Here is an 18,805-nt window from a genome sequence, read left to right on the forward strand (position 1 = left end):
GATTCCTGCCACGGTCGGCTCGTGAGCTGGTTCTGGAGTCTTGCTCTTCACCATCTCACTGTGTTTAGGAAGTCCTTTTAAATTGCCAGGACAATCTTAAAATAACAGAAATACAAGAAAAATATTTTCCATAATCCTATCCCCCAGATCAAATCAGTGCTGTCATTTGTCACTGCTTGTCACGTCTACGGCATATTTGAGTGACGGAGACCATGGACTGTAACATGGCTTTTCAAAAGCATATCATTCAAAAGGAGTTGTTGAACATCAAGTATGTAAGAGGTGCCTGGAGCACAGAACTGAACATGGACAAAATCCCAGCCCTCCTGGAGCTTACATTCTGGTGGGATGCCAGACAATACACGAGATATCGAGTACCAAATAGTACCAAATGCTGTAAAGAAACATACATCTAGGAAAGGGATTGAGGGATTGATGTAATTTTCAAAAGCCTCATAGAGAAAGAAGATGACATTTGAGTTAAACCTGAAGATGGAAGTAAGCCATGGGGAGATGGGGAGTGGACAATAATTCCTGGTACAGAGAATAGCACGTGCAAAGGCCCTGAGGCAGGACTGTACCTGGTATGTTCAAGGGGCAGCAGGAGGCCAGCATGGCCTGAGAACTGAGCAGATGAAGAGGAGAGTGGACATAGGGAAGTTGTCGGGATTGATAGGGGCTGTGCAGGTCATTGTGAGGACTTTGCATGTACAGCGAGGGAGACGGGGGTGGTGGGAGGGTTTTGTCTAGAGAAGGGAGGTGATCTGACATATTTAAAAGCCTCCGTCTAGTTAGACTGCAGGGGAGCAAGGGTGAAAGCAGAGAGACCAGGGAAAGGGGCAAGCCACTAGAATTATTTAAGATTTATTTGGGGGGGCGGGGACAAGCACAAGTGGGGGGAGGGGCAGAGTGAGAAGCAGACTCCCCGCTGAGCAGGGACCCCAATCCCAGAACCCTAGGATCATGACCTGAGCTGAAGGCAGAGGTTTAACGGACTGAGCTGCCCAGGAGCCCCTGCCACTAGAATTATTTAGATGAGGAAAGTGTGCGGGCCAGATGGTGGCGGAAGAGGAGGGAAAGGCTAGATTGTGTTCTGTTCAAATCTGTGTCCCCAGATTCAATGCAGGCTGGGGAGCTTGTCCATGATATCTCCTTAAGCCAGGGAAGCGAGGTCAAGAAATGTGATCCCTTTTTTGTAAAACATATTGAAAAAAGAAGTCTCTTTCTGTGTGTGTGTGTGTGTGTGTGTGTGTGTGTGTGTGTGTGTGTTGTTTGCACATGGTTACACATGCCAGGGAAAGGTGGAATGTGCCCAGAGTATATAAGACATCGTTCTGACTTTGGACAAGTCCCCCCCTTGAACTTGCTAGGCCTCAGCTGCCCCATCTGTGAAATGGGGACATGGCCGTGCCTGAGGCAGCATCGAAATCCCCGTAGGCGCCGGGACCTTTTGGCAATGTCTCCTCCCCCAGCCCTGGGACTCCAGCTCCCAAGACCTGCTCCCCAGTTTCAGCCACCTCAGCCCCTCCCTGTGCTAGTCAAGGGTGGTTTGAAAATGCCTGGAGCCCATTTCAGGAGCTGCTGAGGACTAGACAGTCCGTGTTGAACACGAGGTGACTGGGGCGACGGCTCTCCTGTGCGCGAATCAGCGGAGGGGCTTGTGGAATGGCAGATCCCACATCCTCAGACGTGCCATGTTCTCCAAGACTCTGAGATGGGGAGGAGGTCGGGGCCCAGGAACCCTCTGTTTAAGCAAGCACCCGCCCCCACCAGAGACTGACCCGCAGGCGGTCCAGGGCCCACACTTTGGGAAACACTGGGCTGAGGGAGGGGTGGGCCAGCTCCGGGTCATATTTAGAACCTGAGGCTGGTGTCTTAGGTAAAGAGTCAACCTCTCTGCGTCCCAGGATGTGAGGTGAGGGTCTTTAGGTCCCTTTGGCAAGTGGAGCTCCCTTGTTTGACTCTTTTTAGTGGGGAGAAGGCAAGGCCTTCCCGGCCATGGGGAGGGGTGGAGTCTCTGGGATGATGGTCTGGACGGTCAGTGAGTTCCTGGGAGCACCTGGGGGCTGGGGCCGGGAAGTGGGGACAACAGGAGACCTGTTCAAAGGGATCTCGTGAGGCTTGGACAGGGGTGGGAAGCTCAGAAAGTGTCTGCAGGAAGCCAGCAGACAGTGGGCATGAAGTGACCCTGCTTTCTCCCTCCTGGGCCAGGTCTGGCGGGAGGCGAATGGCCAAGGTCGTCCGGGACTTCCTGCAGGCCCAGCAGGTGCAGGCACCCGTGGAGCTCTACTCCGATTGGCTCTCTGTAGGTCATGTGGACGAGTTCCTGAGCTTTGTGCCCACCTCTGACCGAAAGGTATGTCCCCTCTCCTCCTGTCCGAGCCACCCCTGCCCCTCCCCAACCTGATGGGAATGGTGACTGGAGCTCACTGCCTGTGGCTGTAGTGAGTTCGGAGTCAGGGCACCCTGGGAACCAGAGGTGTTAATCCCCGGGGCTTCCTGGAGGAGGTCAGAGCTCAGGTCGGGAGGGTACTGATTGGCTCCACCACTCATACACTCATTCTCACGCTTGCTGGGTATTTGCTGTGATCAAACCTCTCAGCCTAGACCCAGGATGACACTGATAATAATAACCGGTAACATTTGGCAAGCACCTACGATGTGCATGTGCTTTAGTTCATTTAATCTTCCAACAATTCCATGAGGCGGGTGGTATTATCATCATCCCCATTTTACGGATGGGAAAACTGAGGTTCAGAAAGGCAATGACTGGTAGGGTAAGATTCAAACCCAGACAGAGGGGTTGGACCAACATCTTAACCACTCAGCTCTACCGCCTGGCAGAGAGGGGCCCAGCCCTCAGAGAGCAAGCAGCCTGGGAGGGGAGGCCGACCAGTGACCAGCGGCTGACTTCCTTGGTAGACAAGGGCATCCAGGCAAAGAGAATGTCTTGGGCAAAGCCCTGGGGGTGTGAACCAGCTTGGAGGATTAGGGGAATTGCTGAGAGTTCTTTGTGGCTGGTAGGTGTTACCACCGTGTGGTCCTCAGAACTCAGGCCCCTCCTGAGTTTGGGGTCTCCTGCATCAAGGGGGAACCCATCCACTGAGACCTTCTCCCTCCCTCTGTGCTAGGGCTTCCGGCTGCTCCTGGCGAGCCCCAGCGCTTGCCTCAGACTGTTCCAAGAGAAGAAAGAGGAGGGGTATGGGGAAGCCGCCCAGTTCGATGGTGAGTGCCAATGACCGCAGCCCCCCGCCGTGGGGACCCTGCCCTCTCACTGCCAACCCTGGGCACCGGGGATGCCTTTCGTGGCTATGCTGTGTTTACAGGCCCTTTGCCTTGTTCGGATTCCTCCGCTCTGAGCTGGACATCACTAATTCTCCCGACACCTCACATGGGAGCTAAGGACAAGGGCTGTCAGGCTGTCCCTTTATTGGGCCCAGGCAGGGAAGCCAAGAGGCAAGTGGATTGTCTCAGGCATATGCAGGGGGTGACCTCCGCAGTAAGGCGGCTCCTGGGCACACCCCAGGGGAGGAAAGCCACCGGAAAAAATGTGTACTCTGCTGATCTTGCACCCTCCCCCTTATCCCTATTCCCAGAGGCTCAGAGAGGAGCCCAGGGCTCAAGAGTGGAGGGTGGGGGTGGGTAGAAGCCAGGTGGGTGGTCAGGGCCCCTCTGCGGACCTGCCTCTGGGAATTGACAGACCGTCCAAGGGCCTGGCCAGGCCCCTTGAGCACCTCCCCCTTCCCCACCATGGATCTCAGTGTCCTCCCCTGAGAAATGGAGCACTGGAAGGGGTGGGGCAGAGCTTCAAGACCTGGGTGCAAATCCTGGGCTGTGAGATCAAGATTGCTCTCCAGACCGCTCAGTGCCTCAGTTTCCTCCTCTCTGAGTTGGGGGTGATAATTAACCCACCTAGCATTGTTTTAAAGATTGATCATAAATGTAGTGGGGTGCCCCAGCATGGCGGGTGTTCGGTAATGGAAACTGCACTGTAATTATACAGCGCTGAGCCAGGAGGCCCTTCCGGAGGAGCCTGTGCTCCTTGCATCCAGAGCCTGGGTCCCCAGTCTCTGGCTTTCTCCGTCCTAGCTTCGGGCCCCTGGCACTGAGGTGGGAGAAAAATCCTGGCCCAGATTCTGCTGCCCCAGGCCCGAGATGGCCCTGGGAAGCCCCCCTAACCCCCTGTCCTGCCTTCTTTCTCTCTCAGGGCTAAGTCACCAGGAGAATAGAAGCATTAATGAGATGCTGGCAGACCGTCGGCTCAGGAGTGACAGTCTCTATGTACAGGTGAGGGCTCTTGCGGGTCCCCCAGCTCCCAGGAGAAGCAGCCCCAGGAATCAGTGGGGTGGGGGTTAGCGGCTCATCCCCGGGCCTCTGACTGTATGGGGCTGCCGAAACCTGGGGGTAGGGTAGCGCCTCTGCGCCAGGGAACCCAAGGTCTGATGGAGGAGACACAGCAGAGCCCTCAGGGCGCTCCTGGCCTGATGAGGGAGAACTAGCTCTGCTCTGAGCGAAGGACAAGTTTCCGGGTTCCAGGGAAGCACAGTGAGAGGAGAGAGATGTGGTGGAGAAATGGGGCCCCATGGGGATAAGGGGTGGGGTGGGTGGGAGTCAAGGGGATCCAGCCAGGAGGACACCAGGGGTGGGGGTGGGGGCGGGAGGAGGTCTCCCGGAAGGGGCGGGGCTGATGCCAGCCTCGTGCTTGGGTACATGGCCCAGCCGAGCCAGTGCGGTGTAGCGGCAGGTGCTTTTGGAACCAGAAACTGCCTGGGTCCAAATCCCAGCTCCGCTGCTTCCCAGCTCTGTGCCCTTGGGCAGCCCCTTGAGCCTCAGTTTCCCCTTCTGGGAGCGGCAGCGTCCCAGAGCTTTTTGGGAGGCTCGAGGGAGCGCAAGGGTGCAGGAGGCTGTGCGCAGGGCCTGGCTCACAGTTGGCGTTCAGCAAGCATTAGAGCCTCCCTGGCTCCCGGGGTGTGCCCGCTGCCTCTCCCCCTGCCCCCCAGAAATGCATCGACTGGAACCGGGAGGTGCTGAAGCGGGAGCTGGGCCTGACCGAGCGGGACATCGTGGACATCCCGCAGCTCTTCTCCCTGAAGGGCTCCTATGCAGAAGCCTTCTTCCCTGACATGGTGAGAGCGCAGAAGAAGGTCATTTCCTGTCGCTGGGGCCCCGCAGGGTCCGCAGGGCTGTCAGTTGGGGTTCCAGAGGAGAGGGCAGCCTGGCACAGAGACTTGAGGGGGTGCTTGCGGACCTCTCCAGCATGTGTTTGCTTTTTGGGAGGATATAGGTCTCCATCAGTGGTTCTCAGCCAGGGCGAGTTTGTCCCCCAAGGGCATTTTCTTATTGCCCCGAGGATCGGATCAGGGGAGCTACCGGCATCTCGCGGGTGCAGCCCGGGCTCAACCTCCTTCACTGCACAGGGCGGCCCCGCAATGAAGGGCGGTTTTTTTTTCCCAAGTGGAAAAAAGGAAGCGTCTTTTGGTTTTGATGTTTGGGGCCGCCATTCCTGGGCCTCGGCTGCCCGCCCTGCCCCGCACCCTGGCCCCCCACTGGCTGCTCCCCAGTGCGGCTCCCGAGGCGAGCAGGCGGGCCCACAGTAGCTGCCTCCCCGGCTGTCATTAAGTCAGGCAGCTGCCAAGCAGATGCCCAGATGTGATCTCACCGGTGTGGCCTTTGGGAGGGGCCGGGCGATGCTATCAGCAGGTGCTGGCTAAACCATTAACACCTTGGAAAGGTGTCAGGGTGTTGGCCGCTGGTGGAGCGGCTCCCCAGGATGGGAGACCCTCCCTCTTCAGCCCGGAGCCTTTAACTCGAATCCCTGTCACTGGACAATCCAAGGGGTGGGAATGAATCCCGAGGGCCTGTCTGGAGGCACGTGAGTGGGGTGGGGCTTCCCTGCCAGGATTTGCACTCACTCCTGACTCCTTGCTGTGGGTCCTGGCAGAGCCCTCCGAGGCAGGACCTCATGCCCTTGGCTCTACTGATGTTTGGGCCTGACTCCCTTATTGTGGGGGCCGTGTTGAGCCCCGCGGGTTGGCTGCAGCGTCCCTATCCCCTACCCACGAGACGCCCGTAAGCAGCACTCCCCTCACTGGGACAACCAGAATGTCCTGGGGCAAAATCACCCCGGTTGAGAACCACTGCGCTCTAAGGCAGTCCTGTCTGTTTGAACTTTCTCGGATGATGGAAATGTTCTGTGTCTGCTCAATACGACATGGGAGCCATCAAGCCACATGTGGCTACTGAGCACTTAAAATGTGGCTAGCGTGGCTGAGGAATGAAATTTATACTTTAATTTAATTGTTAACAGCCACATGTGGCCAGTGGCTGCCATATTGGTCCAGGAAGTGCTACGGGGCACCCAGGCTCTGGTTCTGGCTGAAGTTTGGGGGAGGGCCTGGGCCAGAGCCCATGACCTTGGCCAGCCCTCTTTTGGAAGCCCCCACCCCAACACACACCCCTCTGTGGGAATCTCTAAGCTTCGGTCCAGACCCCGCTGAAGGATCCCAGTATTCCTCATTGGAAAAGCCCCATGGGGAACACTCAACCCCCTCATTTGTCATGTGGGGAAACAGGCTGTCCCAGCAGAGTGGTTGACTTGCCTGAGGTCACCCAGCAAGGGAGGAGTCTCCAGTCTCTTGAGTTCTCATCTCCTCTCCCGGCCCTTTGTCCCTCCACCTTCCCCTTCTTCCACCAGCACATTCTGGCCCATTAGTGGGCAACGGGTAACTCAGGGCCAAGGCCATGGGACTGACCCCGGGGGGTCTTCCAGCTTCATGTTGGTCCCACCTGTGCCTGGCCCTGCAGGGCAGACTTGAGGGTGAGGGGCCACGGCATGGAGAATGTGGGAGCCCAGCGTCCAGGAGGTCCACCCCACGCTGAGATGACCCCGCACCACCCTCCACACAGCGGGTCCGGAGTGTCCCCTTTGAACACCAAGGACAGCTCCTCTGGCCATCAGTATGGGCCGAGGTTTTCTCTGAGACCCTTCCATACCCCGCCCGGGGAAACTTCCCTTCCCCAGGGTTAGGGCCCTCAGCCAGGGAAGCAGAAGTGCGACTGGAGATTAAGATGTCGCCAAGGGCTCCTAGCCCCTTGCCCCAACTCCTCAACTCCCCAGGCAGCCCCAGTGCTGCAAACTCTGGTAGAACATGAAGAACACGGATTTGGGCGTGAGTTAGATCCGCTTCGGGTTTTAGTCTCCCCGTTCTCTCTCTTTTTTTTTTTTTTTCTCTCTTTTTTTAAAGGTTTTGTTTATTTATTCATGAGAGACAGAGAGAGAGGCAGAGGGAGAAGCAGGCTCCCCAAGCAGCAGGGAGCCCAATGTGGGACTTGATCCGAGGAACTCAGGATCACAACCTGAGCCGAGGACAGACACTTAACCGACTGAGCCACCTAGATGCCCTAGTCTCTCCGTTCTCTGATTGTGTGGCCTGGATTGTGTTACTTAACCCTGTCCAGCCGCTGACTCAGAGGGAGGCTATGAGGTTTAGTGATGATGTATCTGGCACACAGGGGATGTTCAATAAACCATAACACGTATCAGGGCTTCCAGGGAGAGTTGAGCAAGCTGTGCACTGCACAAGGGCACCACACCTATAAGGACATTTGCACCATAGACCTTATAGATATCTGTTGTACCAAGTTTCTGGCAGACGATGGTAAAATCTTGTTCTAACTAAATTGTTAGAATATGACAATATTCTGATAGATGAAAGAAAGTATCGGAGGAGCACTTTCATTCATATAAAGCTACCATGTATGTTCCTGGCAGCTCCGCCTGGTATTAATCCTCTCTTCCAACCACGAATCCATTTCTTCTCTCCATAGACCCTAGTTTTTGAGCAAGCGCCAGTCCTAGCAGCCCAGGGATGCTGATGAGGACGGGACAGACCTGGGGACGGGGCCCCCATGTGTAAGCACCCCCAGGCAGCAAGGCTTCTCTCTTGCCTTCTCTCTTCTGCAGGTCAACATGGTGGTCTTAGGGAAGCACCTGGGCATCCCCAAGCCCTTCGGGCCCGTCATCAACGGCCAGTGCTGCCTGGAGAAGAAGGTGCGGTCCCTGCTCGAGCCGCTGGGCCTCCACTGTATCTTCATCGACGACTATCTGTCCTACCACGAGCTGCTCGGGGAGGTGCACTGCGGCACCAACGTGCGCCGGCAGCCCTTCTCCTTCAAGTGGTGGCACATGGTGCCCTGAGCCCGCCTCCATCCGCCATCCCCTCTGCCCACCTGCCAGGGAACCCCGCCAGGGTGAGGGCGAGGAACCTCCACCTGGCCTCCGTCCTCTTAGGGGAGCCTTGGGCGCTTCTCCCCGAGTGCCTGCAAACGTGCCGGCCACCGCAGGCCCGGGGTACAGCAGTGGACAGCACACGCCCTCGCCTCTGGAGGGGCTCCCTGGCCCAAGGAGGACTGTCCTCGTTCCTCCCTCCCTCTTCCTGATCCGCCACTCCCAGAGGTTCTGGAAAAGAGCAACGGCCGTAACATATTCATGGCCGGCGTGCAAGGTCACAGCAGGCACCCCACTTTGAGTAGCTCCCGCTCTGTTCTGATACTCCTTTCGTGTCTGCACCAGGAATGGGACCCAGAGGGCCTGGGCTCTGGGTGGGAGCCTGGGTTTGGGGCACCTGTGGTTCTTGTAAGAGCCGGAGCCGGGAGGTGAGGCTCCCTCTTTCCTCTACCAGCTGTCCTCTCCTGCAGGGGACCCTCGAGCCGTGGCCTCCCGGTACCCCTCACCCACATTCATAGAGGGAAATAAGGACAGGAAACCCCAGCATCTGGGGGCCTGTTTTAAAAAGAAAAGGCAACAAAACCCCTTTAATACCTGACTCCGTCTTCAGAAGGGTGCTTGTTACCTGGTTAGAAAGCCTTTAATTATGCATGCTGGCTGCTTCCGGCCCCCGAGAGTGCTGCGAGGCCAGAGAGAGGCCCAGGGGGCACACACAGGCAGGCTGGCAGGAGGCCAGGGTGACGGAGGAAGCCGAGGCCTGAGGATGAGCCGTGGGACCTGGTCCCCACTTTGGATTTTGGACTCTGGATGTGAAGGGGGGCTGGCCATTCGGATGTCACATGGGGCAGGGGACCAGATGTTAGGAGAGGGTGGGGGGGCCATTAGGTTATCTCTGAAGGTGGGGTTTAATTTCCTTTAATTGTGTTTAATTATTCCCCTTGGTCCTGCAGGCAGTGGGAGGGAAGGCTGGCCCAGTCCCTCTTGGCAGCCCGGAGACCCTGTGCGTAGCCTGGGTTTCCCTTGTAGAGTCAACCCCTTGGCAGGCCTGTCTCCTCGCACTGCCTCCCCCTTCCAGAGAGGGGAAGAGAGCTGCCACGGGGGTGGGGGGTGGTTAAGGCTGGCCCCAGGTGAGGTCACCGGGACGTGCAGGGGCAGGCAGGCTTGGCCAGTGCCAGGTGAGAGATGGCCTCCGCCCCAGGCAGGCACAGGTAAGAGGGAGCAAGCCTGCGCCCTCCCCGCCACTGCCTCTGGGGCCATCCTGGAGGCTCTCAGCCCCGGCCTCCACCAGCGGGGCTTTCAGTGGCCCCTGGTAAAACTGAGACTGGGCCAGCCAGCCACTGTTCAAACTCTGTGAGCCACAGAACACTTAGCAATCAGAAACTTCCATGGAACCCGGACATATGAAGCGGATGAAACAGAACTGCTCTGGTTTAAGATGGCGGGGGTGGTGTACCTGGGTTCTCCCCTTCCAGAAGACTCTGGGGACCGCATTTGCAAGCCCCTGGTCTAACCTTTGCACTTTCTGCTCATGACCATGACCCAGCCTAGACTGAGCCAAGGAGAGAAGGGAAGCTCTTCGGGGGCCAAGGACGTGCAGCCAGGGTTGAGATTCCCCAGGGAAAGGCTGTGGGTGGAGGGGAATGGGCGTTGCAGAGGGATAGGGAGGGTAGGGAGCAGGCCTTCGAGAGCTACCCTGAGCGTGGGAAGCTCTGGAATGGCTGCTAGAGTTGTCGGAGGGCCCTGCCGTCCCCTCTGAGGATGTTCCCGGTGACCGATCCCCTATTACCGGATTAATAAAAATGTCAACATGCATTTCTTCAAGTGGCTGCCTACTGAGCTGCTGTTTGTTGGGCCGTGGGGAGGAGGGGGGCCCTCCTTCCAGTTCCGCCCACCATGCCCCAGCTCCTTGGCTCAACTTGGCCATGGGCAGCCCCTACCTGGCTAGGAGAGCCCCCAGGGCCCATGCCAGCGGGGCGGGCAGGCTGACTCGGCAGGATGGCCGGTGCAGGCCCATAGCTCTGAGGCCGACTGCCCCGCTGAGATGGATATCAGCGGAGAGGTGGGTCCTACCTCTTCCTTGCCTGGGCTGGCTATCTCTTCCATCTCTCAGATGCGGGCGGGCTGGGCCCTACCGGCAGAGGTAGGAGATTCTCCAGTGGGACTCGTGCCCAGGGCCAAAGGCCACTAGGGTTCCCTTGCATTCCTACCTCTAAAGCTACAGGTTACCCAGCCTCAGTGTTCCGATTTCAGGAGCCTGAAAATATCACCCCTCTCATCCTACACGCTGGCTGCTGCCTCAGATTGTACCCTTTGACACTCACTCACTCACTTATTCACTTTATTCTGTCTTTTGTTGTGGACTAAAAGGTAAAAAGTTGCTGCCCATCAGTCATTGACACTTTAGTCTGAATGAACAACAGATGTGTTTCTACAAGCTGGTATTAACTGGGGAGAGGTGAAGGCCTGGGTCTACTTCCAAAGGGAGATACAGGGCTTTAAGCCAGAAGCTGGGCCGGCCCCCAGCACAGTTGGCCAGTGCCCAGGGGGAAGCCCCCAGTCTCTGCACAGATTCCCCAGCTGTGCTCATAAGCAGGTAGGGGGACTGCTTGTGGCTTCCTTCTGAGTCCTGACTCTTACCCAGAGCTGAGTTGGCCATCAAGCCATTTTCTAGCCAAAAAAGTAAAGCTGTCATTGAATCCAGCAGCCCAGCAGCTCCCCTTGAGAACATCCTTCCCAGACTCTGGGATCGAAGAGCATGTCTTAGAGTCCTGCTGAGATCCTTGAACTGCTGGGAGTCCACCCACTGGGGATTCTGGGGAGCAGGTCCCTGTCACTCCCTGGCCTCAGACTGGCAGCATCACCAGAGAGAAGGGAGGAAGCTTCTATTCAGCACCTTTAGAGCCTGGCTGGGTAGGGCGTGTCCCCGCCATTATCTCTGCCCCGCTGGTGATCAGCCACATTTTCTACAGATGAGAAAACCAAGGCTCGGAGAGAGGGAACGTAACCACCCAAGGCCACATAGCTGGTGCACGGTGGAGTCGGGATCTGAACCCAAGACCTCTCCCCAGAGCCCTTGCTCCTGCTGCTTCAGGTGGCCGAATGCCCCCTCTGGCCTCAGTTTCCCCACCTGACAAGTAAGATTTCTTACCCCGGTGTTCTAAGCTCTTCCTAGCCAGAGCGGGTTTAACTCACACCACCCACCCATTCCACAGGCTTTTGGCATGTGATAATAATGACGATGCCAGTAATAGAATAATGCTGAGCTCCGCACTAGAGCTCTGCCCACGTCGTCCCATGTAAGCCCTGCAACAGCATTTTCAGAAGCAACACGTGGGGCACAGAACAATGAAGTGACTTGTCCACAGCCATGCAGCCAGGAGGTGGTTGAGGCAGGGCTGAATCCAGTCCTGCCTCTTCACTCCATGCTCTTAAGAAAAAGGCTGGGGTTTCTCAGGGTTTCTCAAAATGCTTTGGGGTGCTTATAAAAAAATCCGCATGCCAGGTGACACCCCTAGCCGGCTGTGTCAGACTGGAGGTGGGGCCTGGGAATCTACATTTTCACCAGCTCTTCCGCCTTCAAAGGAAGGCGCCCAGGTCAGTACCCCACATCTTTGCCTCCTCCAACCCCCAAAGCCCTGGTGCCCCAGCCAGGTGCCTGTGGGGACTTGCTCTCTTAGAAGGAGAAACTAACTCCCTCCGTGCTGGGAGCGTAGCAACAGGTTCATATGCAAACGATGGGTTCCTTCTGGCCAATCCTAAGCTCCTGGCTCTGGGAAGGGGCTGGGCTTCCAGGACTGGAGAGGCGGGGCCAGGGTCTTTTAAACCACCGGTCAAGGGCTCTGCGGGGCAGTGTTGTGTTTGCTGGCCCAATCCCAGTCCAAGGCCAGCATGTCACTGCAGAGGATTGTGCGTGTGTCCCTGGAGCATCCCACCAGCGCCGTGTGTGTGGCTGGCGTGGAGACCCTCGTGGACATTTATGGGTAAGAGCCAGAGGCCTGGGGGTCTGCAGTCCCTTGGTGCTGAGCCCCTCGGGCTCTTCCGGCAAGCTGTGCAAGGCTTCCCTCCCCCTAAGCCAGGGGACTTGCAATGGTTGAGCTCTGGTCTAGGGCCTTGGAGGGTGCTGGTGTCATGGGGACTTGGGCACATTGGAGGACCCTGCAGGCTGGGTACACAAGAATAGGAGGAGGTGTGTACCCCCAGCCCTGGTCCCCAGCCTATGAGCTCTGCAAAGAGCATCAATCATTTCTTTAGAAATCACTTGTGCTTAGGTAGCACTTCCTATGTGTCAGACACCGCTCTAAGCTTGGAAGCTTCTTGAATTTAACCCTTGAATTTTAATGCTCCAATTTAACCTTCACAACAACCTGTGAGCTACGTTTGTTGTCAGCTTCATCTCATTTGATGAATGAGGCAACTGGCACAGAGAGGGCAAGCCATTTGCTCAGGTCACACAGTAACTAAGTGTCAACGCCAGGATTCAAACCCATTCATGGTCAGGCGTCTTATGCTTTTAGCTGTCTGCCCCTTGAAGAGGAAGGATCTGGTTTCCTCCAGCCATTCAGAGCCCACATGTTATGGCCCTACTGTGTGCCGTGGCCATGTCCTTAAAGCCAATGGGTGGAGGTAAGGCCCCACCTTCTCTCTCTCCCAGGAAGAAAAGGAGAATTTGGGCAGGGTTTTAGGCACTGGGCTCTGGGAACCACCAGGGAGCTGGCCACTTAGCTTTTTGGGGAATCTCCAGGGGTCCCAGCTCCAAGGCAGAGCTGGGGACACAGGTAGTCAGGGGACAGGGAGGAGAGAAGGCAGAACCGTGTCACCAATCCCTTGTCACGTCTCCCACCCTCTCCTCAGACCAGGTTTCCAAACCTCAGCACTACTGACGCGATAATTCCCCGCTGCGGAGGCCGCCCTGTGCACTGGGAGATGCTGAGCTGCGCCCTTGGCTTCTATGCACGAGATGCCCGTGATACAACCCACTCGTGACAGCCAAAAATGTCTCCAGACATTGTCAAACATGACCGGGGGGGGGGGGAATCACTCCCAGTTGAGAACCAGTATCCCAGACTAAGACTTTAAAAATGGGAGTGAACTTAGTCGGAAGCAGAGATGGGGTTGGTCCCAGAGCATTAGATAAGAAGGGGTGAGGGGCTGGTCATGGGAGGCAACCAAGTCTGGAGCAGGACTAGCCCAGCCAGGCACCGGGAGCTAAAGCTTGGCTGATGGTGGGTGGGCAGTGAAAAGGAGGAAAGGGATTTGGAGGAGGGGGCAGCCACAGAGACTGTGCCAGGAGGAGTGACAAGGGAGGAAAGGTGTCCATGCTGCCTGGCGCCACCCCCTCCTCCAGGCTGCGTGCCCATGGCCATGACTCACCTGCGTCAGCTGCCTCATGCCCATCGGGCAGATATGCCTCCAGTGTGACCTGCCCCAGGAAGCTCAGGGCCAGTTTCTCCCCTGCAGAGCGTCCCGAGAGGATGGAGGACGAATTGGGGTCACCACAGGCAAAGGCAGCAGCATCTTGGGGTTTTGTGAATGGATGAGCCGTGCTGGGGTTCGCAGAGCAGGCAGTGGGGGGGACAGCGCAGGGTGCAGAGGAGAGCCTCAGGTGCCCTCGTGAAGGATCCTTGGGCCTCGATGACCGGACCGCCTTGGGGGGGGAGAGCTGCTAGTTGCTTCGTTCACACCTTCAGCAAGTATTTATTTGGGGTCTAGTGCAGGCTGGGCATGGGGACACAATGTGAACAAGGAGGCCTGGTCCCCGCTCTCTGAGAATCCTGTCCCTTCAGAGTTCTATCGGAGGCTGGACCACCTCACACTTGGTGGAAGGGTTCCTGCCTTGCAAGGGGAGCAGGACCGGGTCAGCCCTGAGGTCCCTTCCAGCTTGGAGGTGTCGTGATTCCGCCATCCTGGCGCTCACCCTGTGGGCCAACAAGGGGAAGGAGAGAGGGTGTGCTGGCTCCGCTATGGCGCTGTGGCTTAGCAGCCTTCCGACTCTGGGAAAGTCGCTTAACTTCCTGGAGTCTGTTCCTTCATCCGTAGGATGGACACGGTCCTACTAGCGATGACACTTAGAGACGGCTCCAAACCAGGCACCGCCCGAAACACTCGATGTGTAGTAACTAATTCCCACAGTTCTATGGGGGGGAGGGGCTATCATCATCCCCATTTTATAGATGAGGAAATAGGGGCACAGAGAGGTTGAGTAATTTGCCCCATGTCACACAGCCCATGAGGAGCGGCGGAGCCAGGCTGCAACCCAAACACTTTGACCTTCACTTCAAAGGACTCTGGGGAGGATTGAATGAGATTGTGTGTGTAGCACATAGGCCATGCCTGGCATGTGGTGGACAGTCCATCGTGGTAACCGCCACCACCACTCCACCACCACCACCACCACCACCACCACCACCACCATCATCATCATTTTAAGGCTCTGTCCCAGCCTCAAGTGTCCCCAAACCTGCCATCCACAAGATGGCCGGGGGACAACCTCTGAACCCTACTGGGAGAAGAAGGCGATGAGAAAAGAGAAATTAACAGAAGCCGAGCAGTCAGGGCAGGTTTCCTGGAGGAAGAGCACCAACCAGAGCCTTGAAGGATGAGCACAGGCAAGACCGTTGGGGCACTCTGTCTGTGGCAATGGACTAAACCCTGTCTTCTTGCCTTCTGTTGAGCTGGGGATGGCCCCGACTTGGTAAGGGGCCTTTGCTTTCCTGAGCGGAGGTTGGTAGGGGAAAAGGGAAGGAAGGGAGATCCATGGGTGTGCTGAGCCACACGCTGGGGATGGATGTGTAGCCGGAGTCGAAAACCACTGCCCTAGTTGGACAAGCCAACAGCTCCTGTCACCTCTTGCTCAGCGGAGGCAGGTCAGTGGAGTGAAAAGGCAGAGAGCACCTGGGGGCCAGGATCCCTGAGGTTCAGTCCTAGCTCTGTCGTCCTTTGCTCTCTCATCTTGAGCCACTTTCTGCTCCTTCCTGGGCCTCAGTTTCCCCTCATGTGCCCTGAAGAGGCTGGCATAGAACAGTGGGTTTCACGCTCTGCTCATGGAGGTGTCTGAGCCCCCTTGCTGGTTTGACAAAGCGGCTCTCTGTCTGCCTCCACCGGCTTGTGTTATGTGAGCGTGTCGACCTGCCTGGGCAGAGCCGGGCCCTGGGAGGCTGATGCGTCGTCAACCCTCCGAACGACCTGAGCTTTAGGGAAAGGGTTCCTGGGGCCACCATTTCTCAGGGGCGGGAAGATGTGAGACTAAGGAGGGGCAGTGCTCTGACCCTGGTGATGGTGAGGCCAGAGGACTCGGGATCTGGGAACCTTGCTGAACAGGGAGGGAAACTGGTACTGCCACCCAGAGCCTGAGCTGTGTGGGCCTTGGTCTGCTCTGCCCCCGTGGGCCACGTCAGGGGGGACCATGGTGGTCATCTTGTCAACCTGCCTGATTTCAGCCACAAAGACCTTTCACATCAGTTTTTTGGCTCTGAAATGTCTGGTCTCGTTTTCCCAGAGGCCAAGGTCCTGAGCCCATGAAAGGAGAGGATGGGTTTGGGTTTGCAGGGGAGTGGGGAACAGAGCTGGCTGTGAGTCTCGGCTCTGTCATCGACCGGCTGTGTGACTCTGAGCAAGTCACCTATCCTCTCTGGGCCTGTTCCCTCATCTGTATGAGGGGATAACAGGGCTGATGGTGTGTGGCTGTGGGGTACCTTTGTCACCACTTTTGCCATCATCGTCCTCACCATTGAAGGGGTGACATAGAGCATAAAGGAAGACCTGACTTGTCTTGATTCCTAGGAGGGGGTGGGCTCACCCTGCGTCCTTCCCACGCTGCCCAGGGAGACAGCCCACCCTTAGCCATGGCTCTCAGATGTCACTGCGCGTCAGTGTGGCTTGAAGGACAGGTTCTGGGGACCCTGCCTGTAGCCCAGCTGGGTCTGGACTCTGCGTTTTCAACAGGTGGGCCTGAGGTTGGCCACTGTGAGGGCGACTAGCTGTCCGGTTTCCCCAAGACCTTCTAGGTTTCAGCACTGGAAGTCCTACACCCAGGACACAGCCCATCTCCGGCGAAGCAGAACTGTTGGTCACCATAGCACTCTTTAGCCCCCATTCATCCAGGCTGGCAGAGCCTCCGGAGAGCTGGGCCCCCGGGCTGGCCAGAGCTGCTTGGTGCGGGGAAGGGCCTCGGACTGTCCCGTGCGTGGACAGCCTCAGTGGGGGAAAGCCCGAAGCCCCCAGGGCTGGGCTGGGGCGCGGTCTACAGCAGCATGCCGGCAGCTCGGGGTGGCCTGGCTGGAGGACGGTTTGTCCCGGGGAGCCTCTGGCTTCTTCCCCTGCTGTACTGAAATCCAGCCCCTCCTGTACCTGACGCTCTTCTCCCAGCAGCCACTCTTTTGATCTTCCTAACAGCTTCCCTGGTGGGGCATGAGCACTGGCCTGGGAGTCTGGAGCCTTACCCTCTAGTCCCTTCTCTTCTGGGCCTCAGTTTCCCTGGAGTGAAGCAAGGCATGGCTTCAGGTGCCTCTAACTTTCGCTTGTCTGGAGCGTTTGCACACACGGACTCCTTTGATCTTCTCTACTTCATAGACAGAGACGCCGAAGCAGTGGGAAGCCAAGTGTCTCCCTCAAGGTCACACACCTAGTGGGTGGTAGGGCTGGGATTGGAACCCAGCCTGCCGGGCCCAGCATCCACAGGCTCAACCCCCTCGCCTCAGTTCCAAGGAGCTGCCCTTCCTGATCAAGACCTTCACTGGCTCCCCATTACCGCCTGAGCTTACCCTGCCCTCCTAAGTCTCCCCTGTGAAAATGCCTTCCCCTCAGACATGTCTCCTCCTTGTCCTTGGTTCCCCTGCCTCCCTCCAGGAAGCTGCCCCCAGACCCCCAGCCCACCCCCCAACCTCCTTCTTTCTCCCCATTTCCTGCTTCCTAGTTTACTTGAAGTGCCCCCTTCCCCCCTCTCGGATGGGCGGTTTTCCAAGCCTTTCCCATGATCACATTTGAGCCTTGCAATTGTCCGTGAGGTTGACCAAGTGGGTGTCGTCATTCCACTCTGTAGGGAGGCCAGGTGATTTACTCCGTGTCCCCTGGCTCATGTGCGACCTAGCCCAGTCTAAACCTGACCCTTGACTCTGGTCCCAGCACCACCGAGCTCTCGGCTCCTTCCCCCCAGGCCTGAAGGGATCTTCACCAGGGATCCCCGGCGCCTCATGCAAGGAGACGCAAGGGAACTGGGCTGGGATACCCCAAACCCGGGGACTAGGGGTGGGGAGCTGGGTGGGGTTCCACACCAGAAGGACCCTCAAGCTTCTCGCCTCCAGCTCGTGGGCACCCGCAGTCCAAGCAGCGGCTTGGGGTTGTGGGGAGTTTCATGAAAAGTTTATAAGCCTCCTGGGGAGCTGGAGGCCGGGTGACTCAGGGAGTGGGGCTGACGGTGCTCCCGGGGGTGGAGGGAGGCCCTTCATACCCGGTCTAGCTCCATGTGTCTCTGTCTTTCTGGCTTTCCATCACTCTAGGTTTTTCTATATCTCTTTGTCTCTCTCTGTCTCTGTCTTTCTCTCTGTGCCCCATGCCTCTCTGTCCAGGTTCTTTATGTCCCGTGATGGGCTGGCCCACACACCCAGGGCACAACAGGACAGAGGGCACCACCAGTCCTGGAAATTACAGGCTTTGGGAATAGGGTTGCCAGATAAAATCCAGAATGCCTAGTTAAATTCGAAATCCAGATAAACAGTTAATATTTTTTTAGTGTAAGCATGTCCCAAACATTGCATGGGACATCCTTAGACTAAAACAATTACTTGTTGTTTATCTGAAATCCGAGTCCAACGGGGTGCTCTCTATTTTTGTTTGCTAAATCTAGCAGCCATGCTTGGGAGGGGAAGCAGGTGTGTTGGCCCCTTCCCGCTGGGGAGGACGCCTGGGAGGGCCACATACTGGACTGGGACCTGTCTAATCGAGTGGAGCTTGGGCTCGGCTTATTTCTCCATTTATAAAAAAGCTACTTTGGGAAGTATCAGAATCCCGCTGGTGGAGGAGCAAAGAGAGTATATTGAAGGAGGTCTGCTCTCTTCCAAGTGGAGCAGGGAAAGGAAAAGGGCCTGGAGTCGAATCACCAGCTGTGCAACCTTGGGGAAGTCTCTTGCCCATCCTGAGCCTCTGTTCCCCCACATGTGAGTGGGATAATAATCCCTTCCTCCTGGGGCTGTGGTGAGGATGAAATGAATGCTGTTTGGAAGGGCTTAGCCAGGCTGCCCTGGTCAGCGTGCAGGGGATGGGGGCTTCAGGGGCTATGCTTATTTGGACTACTCTAGGGGAGGTGGTGGGTGAGAACATGGACTCACGAACAAGAAGGCCTGGTCTGGGATCCCAGTCCTGCCACTTACTAGCTCCATGACCTTGGCCAGTTTACTTAATTAACTCAGTTTCCCCATCTATAAAATGGGAGACAATGGTAGTCTGTGTCTCCTAGGTTTATTGAGAGGATTACACGATATAATAGACATAAGAACCTCGCATGGGGCTGGCATCTAGCAAGAGCTCGACAAATATCAGCTCCTGTTATCCCCCAGGCGCACGTGTATGCTGCTTCCTCCAGGA

The 18,805-nt window shown here is 56.9% G+C and overlaps 2 protein-coding genes across 2 annotated transcripts in view; both read left to right on the forward strand.

The window, feature by feature from the left end:
• The window catches only part of PADI1 (peptidyl arginine deiminase 1), a 38,479-nt gene extending 29,898 nt beyond the window's left edge, over positions 1-8,581 (forward strand). The window contains exons 12-16 of the mRNA XM_026519730.3: positions 2,212-2,356; positions 3,132-3,225; positions 4,208-4,287; positions 5,001-5,126; positions 7,964-8,581. Of these exons, the coding sequence (XP_026375515.1) occupies positions 2,212-2,356; positions 3,132-3,225; positions 4,208-4,287; positions 5,001-5,126; positions 7,964-8,197 (679 nt within the window). The 3' untranslated portion in view covers positions 8,198-8,581. The remainder of the gene's footprint in view (positions 1-2,211; positions 2,357-3,131; positions 3,226-4,207; positions 4,288-5,000; positions 5,127-7,963) is intronic.
• Positions 8,582-12,106: 3,525 nt separating this feature from the next.
• PADI3 (peptidyl arginine deiminase 3) overlaps positions 12,107-18,805 on the forward strand; it is a 28,755-nt gene continuing 22,056 nt past the window's right edge. The window contains exon 1 of the mRNA XM_026519729.4: positions 12,107-12,207. Within this exon, the coding sequence (XP_026375514.1) occupies positions 12,116-12,207 (92 nt within the window). The 5' untranslated portion in view covers positions 12,107-12,115. The remainder of the gene's footprint in view (positions 12,208-18,805) is intronic.

This window comes from Ursus arctos, unplaced genomic scaffold (assembly GCF_023065955.2).
Source record: "Ursus arctos isolate Adak ecotype North America unplaced genomic scaffold, UrsArc2.0 scaffold_32, whole genome shotgun sequence".
Classification (NCBI taxonomy): Eukaryota; Metazoa; Chordata; class Mammalia; order Carnivora; family Ursidae; genus Ursus; species Ursus arctos.